Below are 23,765 nucleotides of genomic sequence, written 5' to 3' on the forward strand. Positions count from 1 at the left end.
TAAGGGCTGGGGTGTGGCTTGGTGGTAAAGCTAGTATGCAGGAAACCCCAAGTTTCATCCCAGCACTGCAAAAGAAAGAGGAGGAAGAATACAATGTATTGCTAAGAAAATTCAAGTAATACCAAGAAGTAACAAATGAAAAGTAACATTCTCTGCTTCTCAGGATACTACCCCAGGAGCACTCCCCAACATTAACCACTCCTGGCCTCCCACTATGGGGTCCTCCTCCAGATGAGCCTGAAGCCCAAGCCTGTTGGGTGCTGCTGTGGTACAGGTGATCTGCCAAGGTGCCCTCCAGCTGAGCCCTTGCTACCCATGACTGGTCACCCAGGCTGTCCCCTTCATTTGTGCTTGACTCTCCTCTCACCCTCTGTGCCTGAAGTTTGCCTGCATCCTAGCTTGGATTTGGATGGTAGACCCTTTGTTGTTGTTTATGTGTAATTTCACTCTGGGATTTCCCTTTGACGGCTGCTGGGCTGTCAGAATGTGCGCCCTGGTGTGGGAGGCTTTTCTTTGGCGGAGTCTCTCTCTTCTCCACAGTCATTACTTTGGCATGTCATTGTCCAGCTCTCTGAAGTTGGAGCCCTCCTGCGCTATTGGTTTAGTCTGGAGTCTTCACATGCACTTAGGCCAGCAATTCCAAGCAATGTCAACTTAACCACCGAGCCACATTCCCAGCCTTTTTTATTTTATTTTTTATTTTTGAGGCAGGGTCTTGCTAAGTTGTTAAGGGCCTCACTAAGTTGCTGAGGCTGGCTTGGAGCTTGTGATCCTCCTGCCTCAACTTTCCGAGTTGTCGGGATAACAGATGGCACCAGAACTCCTGGCCCAATGTCAATTTTCTACACTCTGCAAGTTTAATATTGTTGAACTCTAAACTCAGGTAATCTCTAGTGATGTGTCATTTTGCTAACAGGCAATTAGTTACCTAACCTCTGAAACCACACAACTCACCAGAACTAGAATTTAATACTCCTCTGACAAAGACCCCATTATTTACTTTTACTTTTGTAAATAGTATTGATAATTTTTATTTTTCCCTCTTCCCAACCATTAACCCAGTGGCTCAGATTTCTTTTCCAGACTCTAGATGTTTCAGAACTAGAAATTTGGGATCTTGCTCTGGGGACAGTAACCTTGCTTTTTGCCACCTCATTTTACTGGGTTTTCCCCCAGTGCGTATTCTATGCTGTGCTTAGAAGAGAGGGTAGGTAGATGGCAAGCCACCTAGGGTCCTTGCCTCCTGGTGGGCAGGCCAGAATGCTTCTGATTGTATTACTTCTTGTATCTTCTGGGCAGTCAGTGTGCCTAACTCATGTAATTTGATAGCTTGATATTTTGCTACAGTTCCACTGATAGTGATTTTTTAAATAGATTTTTTACTTAGTCACTTAGAATGACCCTATGTCCAGAAAGTAGTATAACTGTATTTCCTTCTATGCTTGATACCTCCATGGTTATTTTTTAAGAATTTTTTTCATTGTATTGAACATGATACCTTTATTTTTTCGTTTATTTTTTATGTGATGCTAAGGATCGAATCCAATGCCTCACATGTGCTAGGCGAACACTCTACTGCTGAGCCACAGCCCTGGCCCCTCCATGGTTATTTTTTTTAAAATTGGGGCATAATTGCATATAATAGAAAACCCTTTTCAGTGTTGAGTTCTTTGATACTACCCACCATCATATTCAGGGTATGGAACAGTTCCATCACCCCAGAATTCCCTAGTGCCCTTTTCAGTCAGTCTCTCCCACTACTATCAACCCCATCAGTCTTAGAATTTGGCTCTTCCAGAGTGTCAAATAAATAGCATGAATATGACTATTTGCTGCATATCTGGCTTTGTCAGTAGCTTAATGCATATGAGATTCCCCCAAGTTGTGCATGTTAGTAGTTCTTACCTTTCATTGCCAAGTGGCCTACCCAGTGTATATGTACTGCAGTTGTTCATCCATTCACTCATATAAGGATGTTGGGGTGGTTATGGATAAAGCTATTGGAAGCATTTGTGCAGGGGTTTTTGGGTGAATATAAGCATTCATTTCACTTGGGTAAAATCCATGGATGGGAGTGCTGGGTAGCATTATCTCAGTTTTAATGATAGCTCAGAGATGGAACATTGTCTACAAAACTCTCCTTTCTGGAATTTCAGTCAATACACATAGTATTGGCCATCACTCACAATGTGGAGAAATATCTGGTGATTGTTTATTCTGTTTTTCAAGCAAGATGGAAAACAGTTGTTATACAGAATAGTGGAAATGGGGATACCTAACACATTGAAATCTCTTCAATGTCTCTGATCTCCATTTTCCAACCAAAATGAGTCTCTGAGTGCTATTAAGGAAGAGTAGAGTGTTTCAATAAGCAATTAATTGTCTAATTCCTGTTTTCCCACTTGGCTCAGTAACTTACCTATGATTCGTCTTCACGTTAGTTAACTATTTAATGCATTTGATTCCCCATTGGTAGATAAAAGAGCTTTCACCATCGTGTATAAGATCTTTAGACCAAATGTGGTCTAAGAATACCAGGTGGTTGTGAGGACAGAACTAAAACATCAGGAGGGAAGGACTTGTTTAGATGAGCAAAGGCCTCTAGGGACAGCAGTGGCTGTCATGGCTCATCCTGCTTTGCACCAGCAGGAAAGAAAGAGACTGGAGAGAGAATGGCTGAGGCATTGAAGTAAGAAGCTTTTGCTTCTTCTGCAATTATGTCCAAGTCCAAAATAAGAAGTAATCAGAGAACCACCATTGGACCCAGCTATCCCATTCCTTGGTCTATACCCAAAGGACTTAAAAACAGCATACTAGGGCTGGGATTGTGGCTCGGTGGTAGAGCACTTGCCTACCATGCCTGATGCCGCAGTCTGGCTGGGCACAATTCAGGAGCCACTTATCAAAAGCAACGAACTTTATTTTTAGAACACACGCCAAACCACATTCTCTTCAGGAAAACCTTCAGAGCCCAACTGCCACCACCGGCTTCCCACAAGCCTCTCAACCTCCCCCACTCCTCCTGCTCTTGAGACCGATTGGCTGGCTCCCCGGGGTGACCAAAAAAGTCCCCCAATGAGCAGCTCCATGATCTGAAAGGGCGGGGAAACAACCCAATGAGCATCACCGCAGAGGAGCCAATCAGTTGGCAGCTAGAAGTTTGCTGGGGCCGCTGTGAGCCAATCAGCTGGCAGCTGGAAGTTTGCTGGCAGCTGGAAGTTTGCTGGGGCCTCTTCCGCTGTGGCTCTCAACACCTGAGGCACTGGGTTTGATCCACGGCACCACATAAAATGTGTCTATCTACAACTTTTTAAAAAACCATACTACAGTGATGCAGCCACATCAATGTTTATAGCTAAATTGTGGAACCAACCTAGATGCCCTTCAATAGATGAATGGACAAAGAAACTGTGGTGTATATATGGAATATTACTCAGCATTAAAAGAGAATAAAATCATGGCATTTGCAGGTCAATGGATGGAATAGAAGAATATCATGCTAAGTGAAGTAAGCCAATCTCAAAAGCTGAATGTTCTCTCTGATAAGTGGATGCTGATCTATAACGGAGGCATGGGAGGAATGGAGGAACTTTGGATAGGGCAAAGGGGAGGGAAGGAAAGGGAAGGGGCAGGGGGGTAGGAAAAATGGTGGAATGAGATGGACATCATTACCTTAAGTACATGTATGAAGACACAAATGGTGTAACTCTACTTTGTGTATAACCAGAGATATGAAAAGTTGTGTGATCTATATGTATACTATGAAATACATTCTGCTGTCATGTATAACTACTTATAATAGATAAAAATGTTAAAAAATAAGAAGTAATCAGAGCAATGTGACTGTTTAGCATTCCATCTACAGTTCTTTTCCTGAGGAAAGACCACTGTACCTTTGTGTTATCAAAATCTGAGAGATTTAGAGCTTTGTTTATTTAGATTCATCCCATTTGGGGTTTTATTTTATTTAAAAATGGATTGATTGTGCTAACAGGTCATCAGTTCACGTGGCTCAGCATTCATGAATCTCTGGATAGCTACCATTCCCTCCTTCCCACCCCACCCATCAGGGTCCTCTCCTACTTGACAAGCAAAGCTGCCCATTTCTGTGATCCCTTCTAAAGTTGTTTTATGCATGTACAAGTAAATATGTACAAATGTTCCTTGTCTTCCCCTTTCTCCCAAATGGTGCAGTATGCAGCTAAAGAAAAAGAAAAGAGGCACGTGTGGGCAGTGGGAGTTTAAACCAGACAAATTGATTCATGTGCAATAATAAATTAATTCTGAAAAGAATGAAAAGGAGGGACACTAACCTGCACCTGACATGTGCTTATGTGAATCATCTTCAGCACCTTATTAAAGGAAAAGCCATTTTCCTCTTGTTGAAATTAAATTGTTTATAAGCTTTTTTTGTTGTAAACAGTATTGCATTGAATAAGTCATTTCCCATCTGCAGGTGTATCTCTGGGCCAATGTGTTTTTAAAGTGGTTTTGGTGCTGCCAAGTGGTTCTTACAACATTTTAGGGTCTCCTCAGCAACATATGAGAATACCTGTTGCTCCCTACCCTCAACACAGAGTGATCACACTTTTTGATTTTTGTTTTAATTAATGTTTCTCATATTTTTGTCGAGATTGAACATTTTTTTACAGGTTTAAGAGCAATTTTCATTTCCTTTTCTGTGAACTCTGTATTCAAGTCATTTACCCTATTGTGGTCTTGCTAAGCTGCCGAGGTCAGCCTCAAACTTTCTTTTCTTATTTTACACATATTTTATCAGGCATGGGAACTAAATTTTACCAGATGTCTTTTATCTATAGAGATGATTATATAATTTTTCTCTTGATAGCTATTAATATAGTGAGTTGTAGTAATAGTTTCCCTCAAAATTGATCTCTGTAAGCCCACTTGGTTATGGATTTCTTAACTGTTCTTTAAAGTTGCCATTGGATTGTATTTACTAATGCTTAAGACTTTGCATTGGTGTTTATAAGTCAGAATACTGTAATATGTATATTTTTCTCTCTCTCTATAGATGGTGTCTTACTCTGATATCATTGTTACATTTTATTTTTAAAAAATGTCCTTTGATACAGGTATAGAATGGAGTTTTCTTTACACATTCAGAATGATCTGTAGAACTCTTTGGGCCTGGTGCTTTTAGGAAATTATTCATAAATATCTTTCTCAACAGTGATTGATTTGCTTAGATTTCATGTTTTCTTTGGAGTTCTTTTCCTAGAAAAATAATTCACTTCATCAACATTTTAAATTTGCTTATCCACAATTGGCAGTGTTGAATATTCTTATCACTTGATCTCCTCCATAGCTCTGGGATTACCCTTTTTTTTTTTTTCCTTATTTTGGATATTTATGTTTGTACTTCACTATCCAGTAAATTCCTGGAGAAAGGATGTTTATATAGTAGTCTTGGGGCTTGGGGTTTGTATGGTTCGGTAGACTTTTTGGTTTTTGTTTGTTTGCATTTTTAAAACTGTGTCCTTTGTACTGGAATGATAGTTTAGGTAGATATAAAATTCTGACTTCACACTTGAGCATTGTAGTACTCGACTTTCATTTTTTTTTAATTTATTTTTTACTTATAGGTGGACACAATATCTTTATTTTACTTTATGTGGAGCTGAGGATAGAACCCAGTGCCGCCTCATGCATGCTAGGTGAGCGCTTTACCTCTGAGCCACAACCCCAGCTCTCCACTTTAGTTTATTTATATATATATATATATATATATATATATATTTTTTTTTTTTTTTTTTTTTTAAGTTGTTGATAGACCTTTATTTATTTATTTATATGTGGTGCTGAGGATCGAACCTAGTGCCTCATACTTGCTGGGCAAGTGCGCTACCACTGAGCCCCAGCCCTTCATATTTTTTTTAATTAGCTACACATGACATTACAATGATCTTGGCAATTCAAACATTTGAATCATTGGGGTATAATTTCTCATTTTTCTAATTGTACAGATTGCAGAATCACACTGGTCATAGAGTCACCTTTCATTTTTAATTATACTTTTCCATAGAGAAATTTGGGTTTTTTCCCTCTTATAAATAACTTGATCTTTTTGCCTGACTCGTAAAAGATTCTTTCTTTTTTTAAATAATAATTTTACTACAGTATGTTTTTATTGATAATTCCTAATTTATTTGCCCTTTCAATATTTTAAAATTATCTTAGTAAATATTTGTTCTTTTCCATTATCTCAGTTTTTGGTTAGGACTTTGATTATATATATGTGTGGTATTTCTCGTCTTTTCTAACCTATTTGTCATTATCTTTGGGGTTCTTTTTAAATCTTCCATAAATTTTATTTAATTTATTTGGAGTTTTAAAAAATTTCTTCTCTTTATTTATTTTGAGGGCAAAAATTTCATCGCCTTTTCTTTGGTGGTTTTATTGTTTCCTTCCATTACTTTTCTGAGCTTTAAAAATAAAAAATAAAAATAAATAAACATTTTTCTCTCTTCTTTTGGTCTTGACATTTCAGCCCTTAGCTCTTTTTTTTAAATTTATTTATGCTGAGGATCAAACTTAGTGCCTCACATGTGCTAGGTGAGCATTCCACCACTGAGCCCCAACCCCAGCCCCAGCCCTTAGCACTGTGTTTGTGTACCCCTGTATAGAAGTAGCTGCTTCATTACATATTAAAGATTCATGGTGAAATGCACATTCACAATTTTTTCTTTTCTTTCTTTTTTTTTTTTTTTTTTTGGTGAATGATCCTTTATTATTCGGTAAATGTTCAGTGAGTGCCTGCTGTTGCCCATCACTCTACCCTGGTGGGGTTTATGCCCAGGGACAAGGGACAAGTACTTATGCAGTATTTTAGAAGGTGATAAGAGCAACATTAGGGGAGGAGAGAAGCGAGTGTTGGCGAGGGGTGGTGCAGTTTTAAATGGGGGCAGGGAGTCAGGCTTCTCTGAAATGTTGTCATTTGACAGTGACTTGGGGATAAGGTAGCACACCAGGTAGGGGTCTGAGGAAGAGCATCCAGGTGGAAGGGGGAGCGCATGTGGGGCACGAGGATGTGACTGAAGCCATTGCAAAGGGCCATTGGGGAGCTGAGGATCTCAGAGGGCTACGTGAGGAGAGAGCCAGACAGGCCTCGGGTGGATTTTGGCTTTTACCCTGAGTGGGAGGGTCGTCCCTTAGAGTTCTTTTAAGTACCAGGAGACATGATCTGTCTTTTCTGCAGTCATCATCTGCCACTTGAATTTCTCTCCTCCTCCTCTCTCTCCCACATTCCCCCTTTTATTTTTTTTTAATCCACTCTATGTCATGTGTCCCTGTGCTGGTTTTTTGCTTGTTTGGATTTGTGTGTGTGTGTGGCGGGGGGCGGTGGGGGACTGGTATGGAACCCAGGGGCCTGGCTCATGCTAGGCAAGTGCTCTCCCACAGAGCTACTGATTGTTTTTAGCCCTGATTGTTTTTAGTGTCTCCTTCTTGTACCAGGTGAATTCACTACTTGGCCAGGTTGGCTGGGAGCATCCTAGCTGGCTGAGGTTGGCTTTCTTCAGTCCATAAGATGGCCAACTGGAGAGGCGTCACCATGCTCCATATCCACTGAACGCAGCCTAGAGTTCGGCTCAGCTGCTCTCAGGGGTGTCTCTATTCCAGAAGCAGATTTGCTTCTTTTTCTAGTTCCTGCCCCGCTTGCCTCTCACCTCCTGTAGCAGACCTGCCACCTGTCTCGTGGAGTTGAACTATCTCCAGCTCTGCCCCAGTGGAGCTGGTGGTTTTGCTTCTTATTCTTTTGGATGGTTTCCAAAAAGCCAAGCGGGGAATGCTGACTTGATACCTCGTTTTCAGACCTGGAATCCCAGTATGTTTTTGACATTTAATTCCACAGAACAAAAAAGAAAAAACATTACAGTTTGGCAGTGGCCTCTTACAGGGAGAGAAGACAAAACTGGAAAATGTAGTCACTTTTACTACCCTTCAGACAAACTTGGTAGCAGTTTTCTGCCAGACAGCCAGTGATGCTGAGATGGGGGGTGACAGGTGTGCGCTATGCTCTGTGCCCAGGGTGAACTGTTGGTCTCTGGTAGAAGGTGGACTCACAGACACCTTTCTCTCCAACCTTGCCCCACACCTAGCAAGGGGCAGAGAATGGAGCTTCCCTGCTGGAGGCTGGGCTGGGTGGTGATCTTGGCCCAGAGGACAGGACCATCTCTTCCTAATGCTGACGGGTCCCAGGTGTCGGCAGTGCCTGCTTTGACAAACAGCATAGGGGTGAGATGTGCAGTCTGGAGCTTGGGCCACCCCTCAGTGTCTTCTAGAGCACACAGTGTGGGGCCTGCCTTCCTCCTCAACTGGACTTCTGATGGCCTCACCTTTCTTAGGACAGAAATGTGCTACGTGTCAATGTGCTACATGTCAAAAGCCGTGGCTCTTCCCCCCATGCACCTGTGGAGATAGATTCTGTCTCTCATTTCCAGGTTCCTTGGTGTATTTAAGTCTGTGAGTGCCCCTTCCTGGAGTCCTGGCCCCAGCTGAAGGCCCTGCCTGTTGTGTTGGGTGAGGTGTTGGTACTTTCCCGACCCTTATATCTTATTCTCTTCTTTTTGAGTCTAGACAAAGGTTAGGGGGAAGTTCTTGGTAAGGTCTTGGGGTTTTGTTAATTTTAATCATCCATGTTCATCCTGCCCTCCTTTGCCAGAATAAGAATTGTCCTTTTTCACAAACAGGGGTCCAAATCATCTTCTGCTTCTAAACTCCTTGGGCTACACTTAGATTCATCCTATATTCTTTTTTTGTTGGTATGCACTCACTAGACCTGTATATTGTGAAAATGCCTATCAACAAATATATTATTAATTTTTTTTTATTTTCTCCACTATATTGTTTCTTAATTAACTCAAAAAATGACAAGATCATGAAATATTTATCCTGCTCGGTCCCAACGTGCTCCAGTGCTTTGTCCTTCGAACGCCCCAGGGTGGCTGTGTGGATGCCACAGTTATAATCAGCCTCTCAGCAGTCCACCTGAGATCTGTTCCCAGGAGAATAACTAAAAATGTTATGCTACCTGGGAACAAATCTATCTGCTAGTGTTGTATTAATTCATAATCATTGGGACATACTAGTTATTAGAAAATGTACTAGTGGATTTAAATTTTTTAAAAATTTAAATTTCTTTTTGAATTGTACAAAAAGTTAATAGAATTAATTTTATTTAAATTTAGAAGCTGTTTCAGAGGAATTCTCATCTGCTGCATGAGGTTTTTGGGTTGTTTAGGAACAAAATGAGTTCTCTCTGAATTTGGCTTAAAATGGAAATGATAGCATCTAACTAGACTTCAGGGCTTTGGGGTGGGTAGTGGGACACAGAACAAAACATGAAGCACATTTAAGGCACACAGAATATTCCCTGCTCTCAAAAGTTCACATAACATAAGTACTTGGGGGAGAGATTCTTTGCTGGGTGACTAGAGAAATGCGAGGTGAGCACGTTCAGACACCAGCAGCACAGACGTTTTTTAAATGGTCGGTCTGCATGCCGATTTTCCTTCCTGCTGTTTTTCTTTTTCTTTTTTGGTTTCTTGTCAACTGCTTTCTGCCATCTGATGGCAGCCGCACAGTGTTCTGAAGGTCACTTCAGAAATAGTCATTCTGGGAGGCTGAGAGGACTGTGCTTTCCGAAGTCCCTTGGAAGGGACACTGTGGATGCTTTTGTCGCAGCAGAGTGGGTTGCACTCTGGAGTCAGCCACAGTGGGCTCAGCCCCAGCCAGCTCAGCCTGGCAGGCAGCCAAGGGACGAGGGTGTGTGCTGTGTCGCTGTCCTCAGCACCTTCTTCCCTAGGGACAGACCCCCTCTATCCAGGAATCCACATGTCTCCATGATCTTCCCAATCTTTGAATGATTTGATTGTTAAGATGACTTCCTTTTGCCAACAATTGAGGTGAGATGCTCTGATATGATTGGAGGCTGCCTCTTGTCCCCAGGAAATGCTCTCGGGTGTGGTGGTCGTCTCTAGTAAGGATTCCGTCCAGCACCAGGGAGTGTCTTTGACCATGGAAGGAACTGTGAACCTCCAGCTCAGTGCCAAAAGTGTGGGAGTGTTCGAAGCATTTTACAATTCCGTTAAGGTAAGAATGCTTAACTTGGGCTTCGAAAGTTTATGGTATGTTTCACTTGCCCTCTGCCTTTATTGGTACATTGGTTGTTACTTGCAACGGGGGGTGGTCACCCCCCTTGCAGTACTTACCAATCAACCCCAAAGCATGAAAGAATTTAGATATTTTGTTTCTAAAATTATCCCCTTATGCAAAGTATGCTTGCATTTGTCCCTACTCCGTACATAGGGTTAGGATAACTACGCATGGACTGTCTTCAGCCATTAGAGAGATCGGAGCTCCTTTGAGAAGGACTGACTTTGACTTCCCAGCTGTGCATGTTGCTCCTGTCAGGTCTGACATCCAAGATAGAGGCAGACGGAGCAAGTAACGGTTCTCCTTGTCACTTAGGGTAGAGTTTTGTGTTCCAGAATGTGAACTTGTTTTCTAGACTTACAGTTTCCCTTTCTTGAAGGCCACATTAACTCTAATGTAGGAAGAAGAGTGAATAGGGAAGGGGGTGCTTCATGGGGGTCCGACTTAGGAGTTTCCCATTTTTTTGCCCAGTTCTCTTCTTTTAAGTCACTATTGTTTAGTGATTCCCTTCCTAAGTCCTCAGTTTTCTGAGGGTACTGCTAAACCAAAGCACAGGAAGCGAGTCCCTGCAATCAGCGCTGCCTTCCTCCTGGGAGGCTAGAGAGAAGTCGTGTGCAGGTAACCAGGGCTGGAAGAGGCTGCTCTGCTCACCAGCTGCAGCGCCAGGCTCCAAAGGCCAGAGGGCCACGGGAACTAGGGCAGTGTGACCCTAGAGGACACAGCCTGATGAGGAGGAGCCGTGGGTCACATGTGCCCCATGGCCAGGCAGCTTCACTGTGCTGTGCCCCCCTCTGCAGGATATCCTGCACATAGCGATTGTGAGGACAGCTGATGAGAGATTTGGGCAGAAGAGGGAAACATGTGGACTCAGTTCCTGTTGTGTGCCAAGCCCCTCAATGTCTGATGTTGTAACAAAACTGAAATTTTTATTAAATAAGAATTATCCATGGAAGAGACTAAAAAAAAAAAAAAAAAAAAAGAACAGACTCCTTGTTCATCTCCAGACTCAGCAGTGTCCAGGAGCTCAGGGTGCTATATTTTAAGATGATTACCAGACGGCTCTGATTGGAGGGGACATCTGACTTTGTTTGCAGCCGATCCAGATTATCAACAGCACCATAGAAATGGTGAAGCCAGGAAAGTTTCCCAGTGGCAAAACAGAAATTCCTTTTGAATTTCCTCTCTACGTGAAGGGTAACAAAGTCCTGCATGAAACCTACCATGGTGTGTTTGTCAACATTCAGGTGAGTTCCCGAATCCCATGCAGTTGATTTCAGAATTTTTCTGCTGAAAATCGGCTTGGTCATTTATACTGAAAGTTGACAAATGGATCCAAGAATTTCATACTGGACTTATTGCTGAGTCCTTGCATGGATATTCTGACAATTCAGTCATTTCCCCTGGCTAACTACATTTCATGTGTGACCATTATTTTTGACAGGACCCAAGCCATAACTTCTTTCTTAAAATTCCTTTGTTTCCTGAGCATTCTTTTGAGGCAGCACCAACCTCTGTCACTTTTATTATTGGGTGACAGAGATGCCCTCTCTTCTCTCTGGCACCAGCACTAATTGTCTGTTTTACTCTTATAAAGATCCCTCTGTTTAATCCCCAAGGCTGCTTCTTTAGCACAAGCACACGTTCTTCATTGAGCAAACCTTGTCAACGAGGGGAAGTGAGTTTGTGACTTCCGTCCACCTCTGCTGGTGACGGGTGGCTTTCACAGTTCTGTTGTTGTCTCCAGAGTGGACCAGTGGTGATTCCAGGCGAGAGGAAGAGCCTTTCCTTCTTCAGTAGGAAGAAAGGGACTTTGCTCTGTGCCTTGCAGCAGTCTCTCCCTAGAAGTCAAAAAACTCTGCAGTCTTGCCCAGGCACAAAAGGGTTGAAAGTTAGGAATGTGTTTGATTCTTTAAGTTTAGCTGATAATTTGGGCTTGGTAGATACCACTGCCTTTTTAAAACATACCAGTTTAAAACAGAAATCCTCCCAGCACTTGGGAGGTTGTAACCAATCGTTGGTCTGCATGTGTTTCTGAGCTGCCTGAGGTCTGTCAAGAAGAAACATATGCAGGACAATGACTCCATCTTGCTGTGAAGGAAAAAACATGTCTGTGGTTCTTTATGGTTAGCTCACTGCTTCAGGCAGCACATACATCTCTAGCCACAGGCTGGGGTGACCTCAGGAGTAGCAGCAGTGATGGGGTCCAGTTCAGAGACAGCCACTGGGGTGCATGCACATACTAGCTGCTGGTCCCCAGATCTGAGCTCCAAACAGCTTTCTAGGCTGGGAGTGTTTCCACCATGAAAGAAAGTGAGTGAAAATGTAAGGAGACTGGAAATATCTCGAGTGTTTCATGTTGAAAACTGCTTTTATTCTGTATCCAGAGTCACTATCCACTGGCTTATAGTTCTCTCAGTGTTGATGTAATGCTCTAAGGCTATGTTATGTCCATTAGAAACTGGACATAAGATCAGGTGGAATGAGATCAGGTTTTTACTGGTCATACTTGTTATTCTCTCCTTTATCATTATTTATTAAAAAGTAAACTTGTTTAAACTTGAATCAGAAATCTCACTCTTTTCCAAAGGTTGCCAAGAAAGACATACAGGTGTACACACAAGGGTTGTGTTGTGTCCCTGCTCAGAGTGTGTAAACCGGAAGGTGCTTAAAATGCAGCAGGGGAGGGCTGGGGCTGGGGCTCAGTGGTAGAGCGCTCATCTAGCATGTGTGAGGCACTGGGTTTGATTCTTAGCACCACATATAAATAAATTAATTAGTTAAGTAAAGGTCCATCGACAACTAAAAAATTATTTTAGAAAAATGCAGCAGGGGAGTTAGCAGGTGGTAAATTCCCTAGGAAAGAAATCATTGCCCCTATCCACCTCTTTATTTTGGTCCTCAGGTCTGACCATTTGAGGAGTAGCCTCAGAATGCTGTAATTGGGAATTGTGTAAGTCTCCAAATATCTCACAAATTCTAAAGATGAGATTTCTTCTTAGTTTAACTTTGCATTTATTAAGCTTATCATGCTTACCCTATCGTGCTCAGCATTTATTGGTACTTGGCCGTCCTCTATTCTGCAGAACTTGGGGCCCTGTGTGCTAGGCAGGCGCTCTGCCACTCAGCAGCACCCAGCCCTGTTCTCATTTTTTTCCATATGTGTTTATTTTTTCTGAATCATTTCAAAGTTAAGATTCTTGACACACTTCATGTCAAAATACCTCAGTGTCCATCTCTGAAAAAATAGGCCATCTCCTACAAAATCATAGGTAACATTTTCATTCTTATCAAAATGAACAGAAATCCTCGAGTGTCATCTAATTCCCATTCTATATTCACATTTGGTGTTCTTCTGAACAAATCTGCCTAAGAGAAGGTAGGATCATGGCTCTTTGTTCTATTCCATTCTTTTGATTTAAGGACTTGACGGTTTTTCTCTAGTCTTCTTGTCTAGTGGTAGAGCAAGTGCCACCTAGAAAGGTCAGTGACTTCCTGGGGCCACATGGCCAACCTGGCACAGGGGTCCACAGGCCATCACCCCTTCCCATTGCTCACTGGGCTCACTCTGAATATTGACTTAGGCACATTGCTTGGATAAAAGTTTTATTGTTAAGCCTTAATATCACCTCTCTCATACAGACATAAAGTTTTCATTTATAATTTGAACTGCATTGTGGTTACATAATGTAAAAATTACTAGACAATAAAGGGTTTAGAATGCGGCCCAAATTAAACCCCCAGCTCCCTGGTCGCTCTGGCCAATGGTGCTGCCTCTCGGGGAGGCCTGGTGCTTGCCCTGCTCTTCTCAGTTTGGCTCTGTTGAAGTGCCCCCTCTGTTTTCAGGCACTGCGTGTGAGAGTCCATGAGTCTTTCCAGTTGCACTTTGTGCAAATGCCTTTTCATTTTAAAATTATTTAAATCATAATTAAGTTTTATTATGTATTTTCCCCTCTTATGGACAAACTGTCAGGATTGTATACTGTAGCGCAGACTGTACCAGCCCTGCCAAGTCTGCTGATGTGGCACATTCGGGGTTAATTTACAGAGATTCTAGCCCTCCTTAAAACATTAAAAACACCCTTTACGGGAGTCTACTTTAAAACTGTTGACCGGCATCTTTCTGTATTGCTGTTGGTGTCCTGTTTACCAATAATCAGAGAAGACAATCTTGCACCTCCTTTCAATGTGTTGTTGAGGTTTTTGTCCTGGAGCCCTCTGACTTCCCGTAGCTCATAACCACATGGACGAGCTAGCACCTGGGAAAGATCGTGGTCAGATGAGGTCCGGGCTTCCCAGGAGAGGGATCGCCTCGGTGTTGTGGGAGGATTCAGTGTGGACTTTGGCTGTAGGTGGGAGTGAATTCAAACCCCACCTTTGTGACCCCCCAGTGCCCTCCCTGATCTTGCTTCTAGGGGATTAATGAGGGAATGATGAAGAGTTGGGCACTGGGCCTGGCACATAATGTGCTCGGTGGGTGTTTGCTGAGTGATGGATACACGAGTTAATGACTATCCCTACACGTACCCTGTAGTTCTTGTATTAATATTGTTAGGACCCATCAGGACAGGGCATGCAGAAGAACTTGACACCTCTCCTAGAACAAACATTGATTTTCCTCTTTACTTTCTCCCCTCTCCAAGTGATCACTAGCTGCCCTAAATTACTAATTAATGCTTTCACACTTAAATAGCAGCCAAAGTTGATGCCTGTAATTCACACTCTTCCATTCACAAGTTACAGAGATCCAACTCAAATTAACTTAGGCACAAAAGAGACATTGGATCGTAGAAGCAGCAGTTCCAAAGGAACAGTATGTCCAGGTTGGAAACCAGGGCTCCAGCCCTTTCTTAGCCAGCCTTCTGCTGTGCCAGCTTTGGCCTCAAGCAGGCTCTTCCCCTGTCATGGCAAGGTGGGCTGCCGATAGGTGCTGCAGCTTGCAATCTACTAGACTGGAAGTTTCAGGAGAGGAGAATTCTTTCCTGTAGTCTCCGAAGAGGTTTGGCCTACTGCTCACTCTGTCCCCAGGTAGGGAGATAGTGGAAGGCATCTAGCCCAAATCCAAGACTGAAATAGAGGGAGGGGAAGTTGGCAGTAGGAAAAGAATCAGAGTCCAGGCCAGCCAGAATGATGTGTGGCTCGTGCCTGACAGTGAGTGGGATGTGCGACAGTAGAACAGTTTCCAGTTCTGGGCATGCGCTCACACACACTCACACCTGAACACACTACCAGCCCTCACTAAACTTGACTGGCTGGGAGATTAGATTAAAATCTTGTTAAAGAATATATACATATTTGCATACATATATACTATGATCATTGCAGACAAGGGATGATTCTTATAAAAAATGTTCTAATCTCCCATAGTATGTTAGATATATAAGAACTTATTTCATGCAAGATTCACAACTATGCATATGGTCCTAGGTATGAAAATTATTTTTTATATAACTCTAAAATTTTTCCTGGATGATTAAGCAGCAGCTAGTTTTATTAAACATAAGTTGTAGGATTTGGGGGTATGTTGGGGACAGACTTTGGGTATTGTCCAAGCTCTACCACTGAGCTGCACCCTAGCCCCCTGGTTTTGTTTTAAAGACTAGCAAAAAGAAGGTAATCATATCATGGAATTTTGTTTCCAGGCTGCTCTAGGTTCATGGACAGGGACGTGAGGTTGCTGTCTCAGTCCCAAGCTGGCTTCAAGCTCAGTGACCAGCTCTGTTGTGTACTCTGTCTGGGGAGGACAAGCCCCCTTTGCAGTAAGTAGCCAGCAGTGGTCAGCTCAGAAAACCAGCCAGGGACTGCAGAGAAGCCAGCGGCCAGGTTCAGAGCTGGTGTGTGGTGGCCGCATTCCTTTGCCACGGCTCTGCCCCTCACCCGCAGCAGCCATCTGCTGCTGGCCATGGTGAAGTCAGATGGTCCTGAGCTGGCCACGAGTGAGCTGGCTTGTGGATACATAGGGCTTCCCTAACTCCTCCCTTTACTTCTGTATGGATTAGAAGTGTTTCAAAATAAAAATGTTAAAAATACTTCCCCTTCTTTATTCCTCCTTAAGATCAAGATGTGAAGAGCTGATTTTTAGGATCCCTGAGGTCCTGGATCTTTACTTCTGCCTTTACTTCTCTTTAGTCAACTAGAAGCCCCCTACGGGTGTGACAGGTGTGAACTGTGAACTTGGCTCTGGTGCCTCACACACTCTGCAGTGTGAGGGAAGAGCTGTGGGCTGGGAGGTGCCGGGTACTGCTCCGGGTATTTCTGGTGTTTTCGACTAGATGTCACTTTGTGCCGGGCCTGGCACTCAGTGCTTGCCATGTGTGAGCTAGTTGATGCTCACTGCAGGTAGGTATTGATACCCCTTTTTAATGGAGGGGCGAGTGGAAGCTCAGAGAAGTTGTTACGCATCTGGGCTCACACAGCGCGGTGGACAGCTGCACTGGGACAGCTCCACTCCTCTGCCATTGCTCTTCTGTCCTCCTGCTCTGGTCTTCGCCCAGGTTGTAGGTAAGGAGACCGTGTGTCCTTTCCAGGGGCCCAGCCTCAGAACGACTGTGGGAACAGGCTGAGGAATAACCTTGAAGTGATTTTACTTGTTCTTTGTTTTTGCCTTTATTTGAACATTAACTTACCCCGTTATGTGTATTAATTTATGAAACAGGTTCATTGGACAAAGTTTCCCTAAAATATGTTACTTCCTTTACCCCTTGAATATCATGCCAAGACAAGTGCAAAGCCCACTAACATTCTGTTCTCTCTGACTTTTCCTTCTAGTACACGCTGCGCTGTGACATGAGGCGGTCTCTGCTGGCCAAAGACTTGACAAAGACCTGTGAATTCATTGTTCACTCTGCTGTAAGCTTTCCTCGGGTCTGCATTGCACCCTGTGCACAAGCAATAAGTTAGCTACTTAGTCTAAGACAGGAGATGCCTGGTCAGAGGTGGCCCGCGGCATAAGCACCTCACCCTCACAGTGCTGTTTTTTTCCTTGGTCATGCAGAATCAGCAGTGACCATCAGTGCCTATACTCACTGTGACACGTGGTGACAGACTTGTGCTCACTCTGCACTTTCTTGGGTTTTGCTAGTGCTGTCTCATATAGAAGTGGCTATGCCTCCTCCCTCCCTGGTCTGTGCCCTGCTCAGACCTCTGGAATTTTGTTTCAAGCTGGAAAGCCCTTTCCATAGCTCTGGTCAGGCTGGGGCTGGCGGGGCAGTGCTCAGGAGTCGTAGCTCCCCAGGCTGCAGCTCCCAGGGCTACTTTGGTGTGGAGCAGAAGCCTGCACACACTCCACAGTCCCCGCCACACACCTTACCAATGGGGCCGCCACAGAGTGTCAGGCTAGTCAGCTTGGTTTTGTAGAAAATTTGGGCTTGCATTTCTGTTACACTATTATGAAATGTCTGTGGTTTGGGTTTTTTTTTTTTGGGGGGGGGTACCAGGGATTGAATCCAAGAGCACTCAACCACTGAGCCACATCCCCAGCTCTATTTTTTGTATTTTATTTAGAGACAGGGTCTCACTGAGTTGCTTATTAGCACCTCGCTTTTGCTGAGACTGGCTTTCAAATCAAGATCCTCCTGCCTCAGGCCCCCAAGCCACCAGGATTACAGGCATGTGCCACTGCACCAAGCTATGGAATCTTTTAAGTAGTAAATAAAAACACAAGACCTAAATCTGCTGTGTGTGAGACTGGCAAAATCACAGATGTCCTCTGTTCACCTACATTCTTTTTGTCATTTTTTTTTTAGAGCTTTTGTAGTTTCTCTTTCCTGTTAAATTTTTAATACTCATAGTGTTAAGAGTCTCTTTCAGTGATTAACTATGTTGTATACATTTGTTACATTTGTATAAAACACTTTAAAAATGTTTCCCTTTTTTTTGGAAGTTACTTGGTTTAGATGGCTATTTCTTTTTTCCATCAACAGTCTTAAAATTGAAGCAAGACAAATTTTTTATGTGGATTACCCTCCCCAAAAGAGTCTTGTATGTCCTTGATAAAAAGTCTCAAGTTTTGTGAAGAATGAGTCCAAGTGGCTCCTTGCCCAGGGCCAGCCCCCAGGTTATGCCTCCCCCAGTCCCCAGATTGAGACCACTGAGCCCTTTTTGGTGGCATGCTCTGGCTGGGCAGCAGTGAGTACTTCCAGGCCGTCTGTCACACGTGGCCTTCAAGTGTTGTGTCTTTTGGGTGAATGGTTTCAGAAGAAGGCCAAAGCATATTGTGGCCTATAGTTTATAAGGTCAATGTTTCTTTAAATGCTGCAAAGAAGAGTATTTTCACTAAAGAATACTCATGAACCTGTTAAGTTAAAGAGTGCATTCAAGAAGAATATTCATTGTCATGAGCTCATGGTGAGTGAGTGACCTTGGCCTTGCTCAGTGCCTGGCCCCACCCTGCTGCCTGGGTCCTGCTGACCTGCCCTTCTTCTGCCCACTCCCTGGGTCTTGCTGGCCTTTTGGATCCTGGCTCCTGGTAGAAGCCCATGGCAAGCGTGGTTGCTGTGTGGCTGTGTGGATGGATTCTTGGAGAATGTAATGTGGAGATGATCCCTGTTAGTTGATGTGGGTGGCATCCACGGTTCATTTTTAGGTCTGATTCTTCCAGGTAATGGCTGTGTAGCTCCGAGGCTGACAGCACTGGCCCAGGTGCCTCATTCCACCACTACTCACAGCTCTACAGGCAGCCAGCAGGGCACCGACCTCCGAGCCTCACTTTCCCATGTATGATGGTAACCATCTGGGAGGAGTGGACAGCCTCATGAGACTCCGCATGCAGTAGACCCTCCAGTGTTAGCTCTCCTTCTCAGAGAAGGGTTTAAGATGATACTTCCCAGAATACTGCTTTGCTTTATAAATGTTATTCTAACATTCTGAACCCCTAAAGCGCCTTGGAGATTTTGACACCCTTCTCATATTACAGATGAAAAGATGAGTCCTCATGCGGGGCGGGGCGGAGGAATTTGACAAAGAGCACAGCCGTATTTTTTGCAGAGCTGTGTTTGTGTTTGGAAGCCAAGTCTTTTCCTTAGTAACAAGTCCCTCCTGGTTCTTTAAAGAGGACAACACCTTTGGGCCTGCAGAGCTCTTCAGCCCTGGCCCTCAGCCTGCTGACTGCAGTTCTACCTCCCATTCCAGCCTCAGAAGGGGACATTGACTCCGAGCCCTGTGGACTTCACCATCACCCCAGAAACTTTACAGAACGTCAAAGAGGTAACCGGTTCCTCTCATTCCACTCAGATGCCATGGGTTTTCCTAGTGACCAGACCCCATGACCAACTGTTCTTTAGTCGGGAACTGAGCCGTGGTGAGAGGATTCCTGATTGTTTCTGTACACTAATTAGTTGGTGCTTTCAGTTTGATCTCATGTTGAACTCAGCTTAGGAGAAGAATGTGGTTTAAAAGTTCCTTGTCTGTGGTTTTGCTTGTTTTTTTGAGATGGAGTCCTCTGTGTTGCCCATGATGGCCTCAAACCTCTGAGCTCAAGTGATCCTCCTGCCCCAGTCCCCTGAGCAGCTGGGCCTGTGGTGCCCAGCTTGATTTTTTTTTTCATATATATATATATATATATATCTTTTTTTTTAGTTGGATATAATACCTTTATATAATACCTTTATTTTATTTATTTTTATGTGGTGCTGAGGATCAAACCCAGGTCCTCACACGTGCTAGGCGAGTGCTCTACCGCTGAGTCACAAGCCCACCCCCAGCTTGCTTTTGACTGTGGGTAGTCATCTCAGTCTTGCTGCACCACGGGCCCCAAACCCCATACTCCTTCATTTCTCAGGTCAGCCGAGGTCTGCCTGCCCATAGCCTCTGGTCAGCCTCTGTTAATATTTAGTTGGTAGTTTCTCCCAGCAGCATTCCCGGCAGGCAGAGGATAGGAGGCAAATGCTTTTCAAAGATTCCAGCAGTCTCCCCACACCAGGGCGTTAACCCTGGGGCACACAGAAGTCAGGGCAGTAGCCCAGCCGGCCCTGCAGGGCTGCACTCACAGACAGCAGCTCTCGGCCATCTGCCTCGGCCTGCGTGGAACAGCACTCATCCGCTGCTGTCAATTTTCTTCAGTTTTTTTTTTTCTTTTTTTTAAGATATCTGTTTCTTGAAGAAGTAGGGAATTCCTACAGCTCCTTCTGGACAGAACTTTCTTCTTGACTAGTTCTTCATTTTACTCACTGGAAAATACAGATTAGAACTGGGTTGAGGGAAAGTTTGGGATGACCTCATCCCCGGGGAGGTATAAATAAGGCAAGTGGTATGTCATGGGTTTCAGAACCTTCTGGAAGGTTCACAACTCCTCTGCCATTTTCCATGGCTCCTTCTCCTTAGAGAATGGAGCATGTGGCTCAGGAGGCCATTTGGGCTCCTGTGCCCCAACTTGGCAGCGTGGTCCCTCTCCAGGCCTCTATCTACCTGGGGCAGCCCCTTCAGTACTCACGCTGCGCCTCCCTGTCTTGTGGCTCCTCTGTGTGTGGAGCAGATTTCTCTTTTTCTTGCTCTTATTCTCCAGAATTCATTGGTTCTTGGTTGCCAATTTACGAGTGAGGACCTGGTAAGTGGCTTGGTTAAGGAGACTCTGCCCCCACCCGAGTGAGCATCAGGCTCCCCAGGAGAAGTGCACACGGGGAGTGGGAGGTGTGTGCAGGCAGCCTGTCCTCTGGGTGTTGGGCTCGCTGACCTACACTGTGGCCTTAAATGACTTGGGACACTGCCCTGTCCTGCCCCGATCTGCCCTCAGAGTCTCCTGAGTAGGAAGTCCTGACTCTTCATGGCTTCCCCACCCTATGATGAGTCACCTTGAGATGTCTCTTTGGCCCCCACAGTGATCATAGGCAGCCGGTGGGCACTCTTGCACGCTGCCCTCTCCGCCAACTAGAGGTCTGTGGTGCCTGCACTCTTGCAGTGTCCTGGGCAATCACTTGTTCTTTTTGTGTTTGTTTTTTCGTGATGCTGGGGAAAGATCTGGGGCCTCACTGCAGCTCGGCAAGCCTCCCCAATGAGCTGCACCCCAACCCCCATAATCCACTTTTTATCTGACGGAAATGCTTCACTGGGTGGAGTCCAGTGGGTGTTCCTCGCAGCTTGACTTGTTAAGGTTCTTTGCTTTTTATTTATAAATAAAAAAGAACGTCTTTCATTATGACAGAAGCATTTATGTTTGTTGTTAGAAAATAACATAAATCAAAATAAAATTGCTTACTTATAAAATACCATGGTGGGATGCTGGGGCTATAGCTCAGTGGGAGAGCACTGGCCAAGCATACGTCAGACACCTGGTTAGAACCTCAGCACCACAAAAAAATAAACAAACAAAATGAAGGCATTCTGTCCATCTACAACTACAAAAAGAATTTTTTGTGGGGTTTGTTTGCTGTTTTTTAAGTAGAAAAGGGATTTATTGGAAGGATAAGGTGGCTCACAGATACTACAGGAAGGCTGGAGACCAGACTCAGAAAATAGTGCAAATTGATTTTTGTTTGCAGATGCTAATGTCACCACCAGGAGGATGGAAAAGAGTGTTTTGAGGTGGACATAGAAAGCTTTTCCTGTTTCATCAGTTGCCTTAAAGAATTTTAATGTGAACTGTTACCGCTTTTTTATTTTTCCAAACAAATGTTTTTTTTATGTGTAGTTATTTTTAAAACTCTGACTTCAACCAAGACATTTTTAGAGGCTGTATCTTTGGGAACCATCAGGTAGAGAGCTCCCTGCTCTTCAGTTTGAGATAAGTGCTGGTCAGTTGGTGGCCCCCCGCCCCCGTGACCATTGCCACTTCAGATGGCTGGTCTGAGTTTAGATGAGCAGAAGTTGAAAATACTGGCCTAGTTTTAAAGACTCAGTATGAAAAAGAGAATGTAAAATATCATAGATAAATTTTTATATTGATTGTATGTGGAAATGATAACATTTTGGAAATATTAGTTAATTTCTTTTGTTTTTGCTTTTTTAATGTGGCTACTAGAAAATTTTAAATAACATAATGTAGCTAATTACAAATTTTATTTGTAATTAATTATAAATTAGTTACAAATAAAATTAGTAGTTTTATTTATTTACGTTTAAAAGTTTTTTTGGTACTGGGGAATGAACCCAGGGGTGTGCCTGAGCTACATCACCAGCTATTTTTTATTTTATTTTGAGACAGGGTCTCACAAAGTTGCTGAGCCTGGCCTCCGACTTACAAACCTCTTGCCTCAGCCTCCCGAGCACTGGGATTGTAGGAGTATGCCACCACACCTGGCTACACATGTAATTTTAAATGACATTTGTGACTTTGTTGAATTTCTACGGGACAGTGGTGTACTAAACTCTGAAATGCTCTCGGTGACTGGGACATGGCAGAGGTGCAGATGCCAGGAATAGCTGTCTCACTCTCTAAACTGTTTCCCACAAGACCATCCCTCGTGACCATCCCTCGCTCTCAGCCAGCTTTCTGTTTACAGAGAAAAGAGCCGAAGCGTTTGTCCGGCCTTAAGGAGGACACCTTTCTTTTTTTTTTTTTTTTTAATATTTTTTTAGTTATACATGGGCACAATAACTTTATTTTGTTTATTTTTATGTGATGCTGAGGATCGAAGCCAGGGTCTCACACATGTGAGGCAGGCGCTCTACTGCTGAGCCCCAGCCCCAGCCCCAGCCCAGCAGCTTTCTTAATATGCCCAAAGTCCTGAATTCAGTCCTCAGTACTGCAAAATAATTTGCAGTGAAAAAAACCAAATTCCTTGAAATAAATGTCTTAGCTTTTCGAAAATTGTATATAGGGAACAATTTAAAGTTGATTCTTTTCCTTTTTTTTTTTTTTTTTTGGTGACTGGATGCCCTTTGCCAACTTCCTGAGACCTTTTATGTCTTACTGGATGAGACAGGAGACTTCTGGATCTGAGTGGAGGCCGGCCTGGGTGGAGCCCTCCGGTTCTTCTGTATAGTCCATCAGGTGCTCAGGTGCCGTGTACACACGTGTAGCTGTGGAATGAACCCGTCTCCTGCTGCGCAGGCTGATGGGTGATGTGGTTGTGTCGCTCCTGTCTTCCCGTTTCCTAAAACAGGACCCCGTGCACCCTGTGCCAGTAACTCAGCTTTGTTTTCAGGATTTACACCAAAGTAGCTATCTAGTAATTTTGGCTTTTCCCTTACACTCCTGATATATTTGTTTTTGTTTGTTTTAGAGATCTTTGCTCCCCAAATTCCTCATTAGAGGACATCTCAACTCAACCAACTGTGTTATCACACAGCCACTGACAGGAGAGCTGGTAGTGGAGCACTCGGACGCCGCCATCCGCAGCATAGAGCTGCAGCTGGTCCGCGTGGAGACCTGTGGTAAGGCCCTGCTGGTTGCAACCGCCCAGCCTCTGCCTGCTGCTCTAGAGGTGATGTGGATGGAGGCAAAATAAGATCTAGTCTCTTTTTGCCATAAATGTGTCTTAGTTTGTTCTCTGTTGCTATAACAAAATACCCGAGACCACGCAGTTTATAAGGAATAGAGGCTAATTTGGTTCATGTTCATGGTACATGATGCCAACATCTTTTGAAAGTCTTCTTGCTACATCCTATCAAGGAGGAGGGCATCCCATGGCGAGAAAGACCAAGTATACCAAAGATAA

General features: G+C 43.8%; 1 protein-coding gene across 4 annotated transcripts in view; it reads left to right on the plus strand.

Moving 5' to 3' along the window:
* Vps26c (VPS26 endosomal protein sorting factor C) overlaps positions 1 to 23,765 on the plus strand; it is a 39,393-nt gene that overhangs the window by 10,793 nt on the left and 4,835 nt on the right. The window contains exons 2-6 of one of the 4 annotated variants that reach the window (XM_076868613.1): positions 9,970 to 10,113; positions 11,271 to 11,420; positions 16,942 to 17,022; positions 19,303 to 19,377; positions 23,397 to 23,481. In XM_076868613.1, coding sequence (XP_076724728.1) covers positions 9,970 to 10,113; positions 11,271 to 11,420; positions 16,942 to 17,022; positions 19,303 to 19,377; positions 23,397 to 23,481 — 535 coding nt within the window. Of the gene's footprint in view, positions 1 to 9,969; positions 10,114 to 11,270; positions 11,421 to 16,941; positions 17,023 to 19,302; positions 19,378 to 23,330; positions 23,482 to 23,765 lie in introns of all 4 variants that reach the window. The other 3 variants (XM_076868612.1, XM_076868614.1, XM_076868615.1) reach the window with 3 other exon arrangements.

This window comes from Callospermophilus lateralis, chromosome 10 (genome assembly GCF_048772815.1).
Source record: "Callospermophilus lateralis isolate mCalLat2 chromosome 10, mCalLat2.hap1, whole genome shotgun sequence".
Classification (NCBI taxonomy): Eukaryota; Metazoa; Chordata; class Mammalia; order Rodentia; family Sciuridae; genus Callospermophilus; species Callospermophilus lateralis.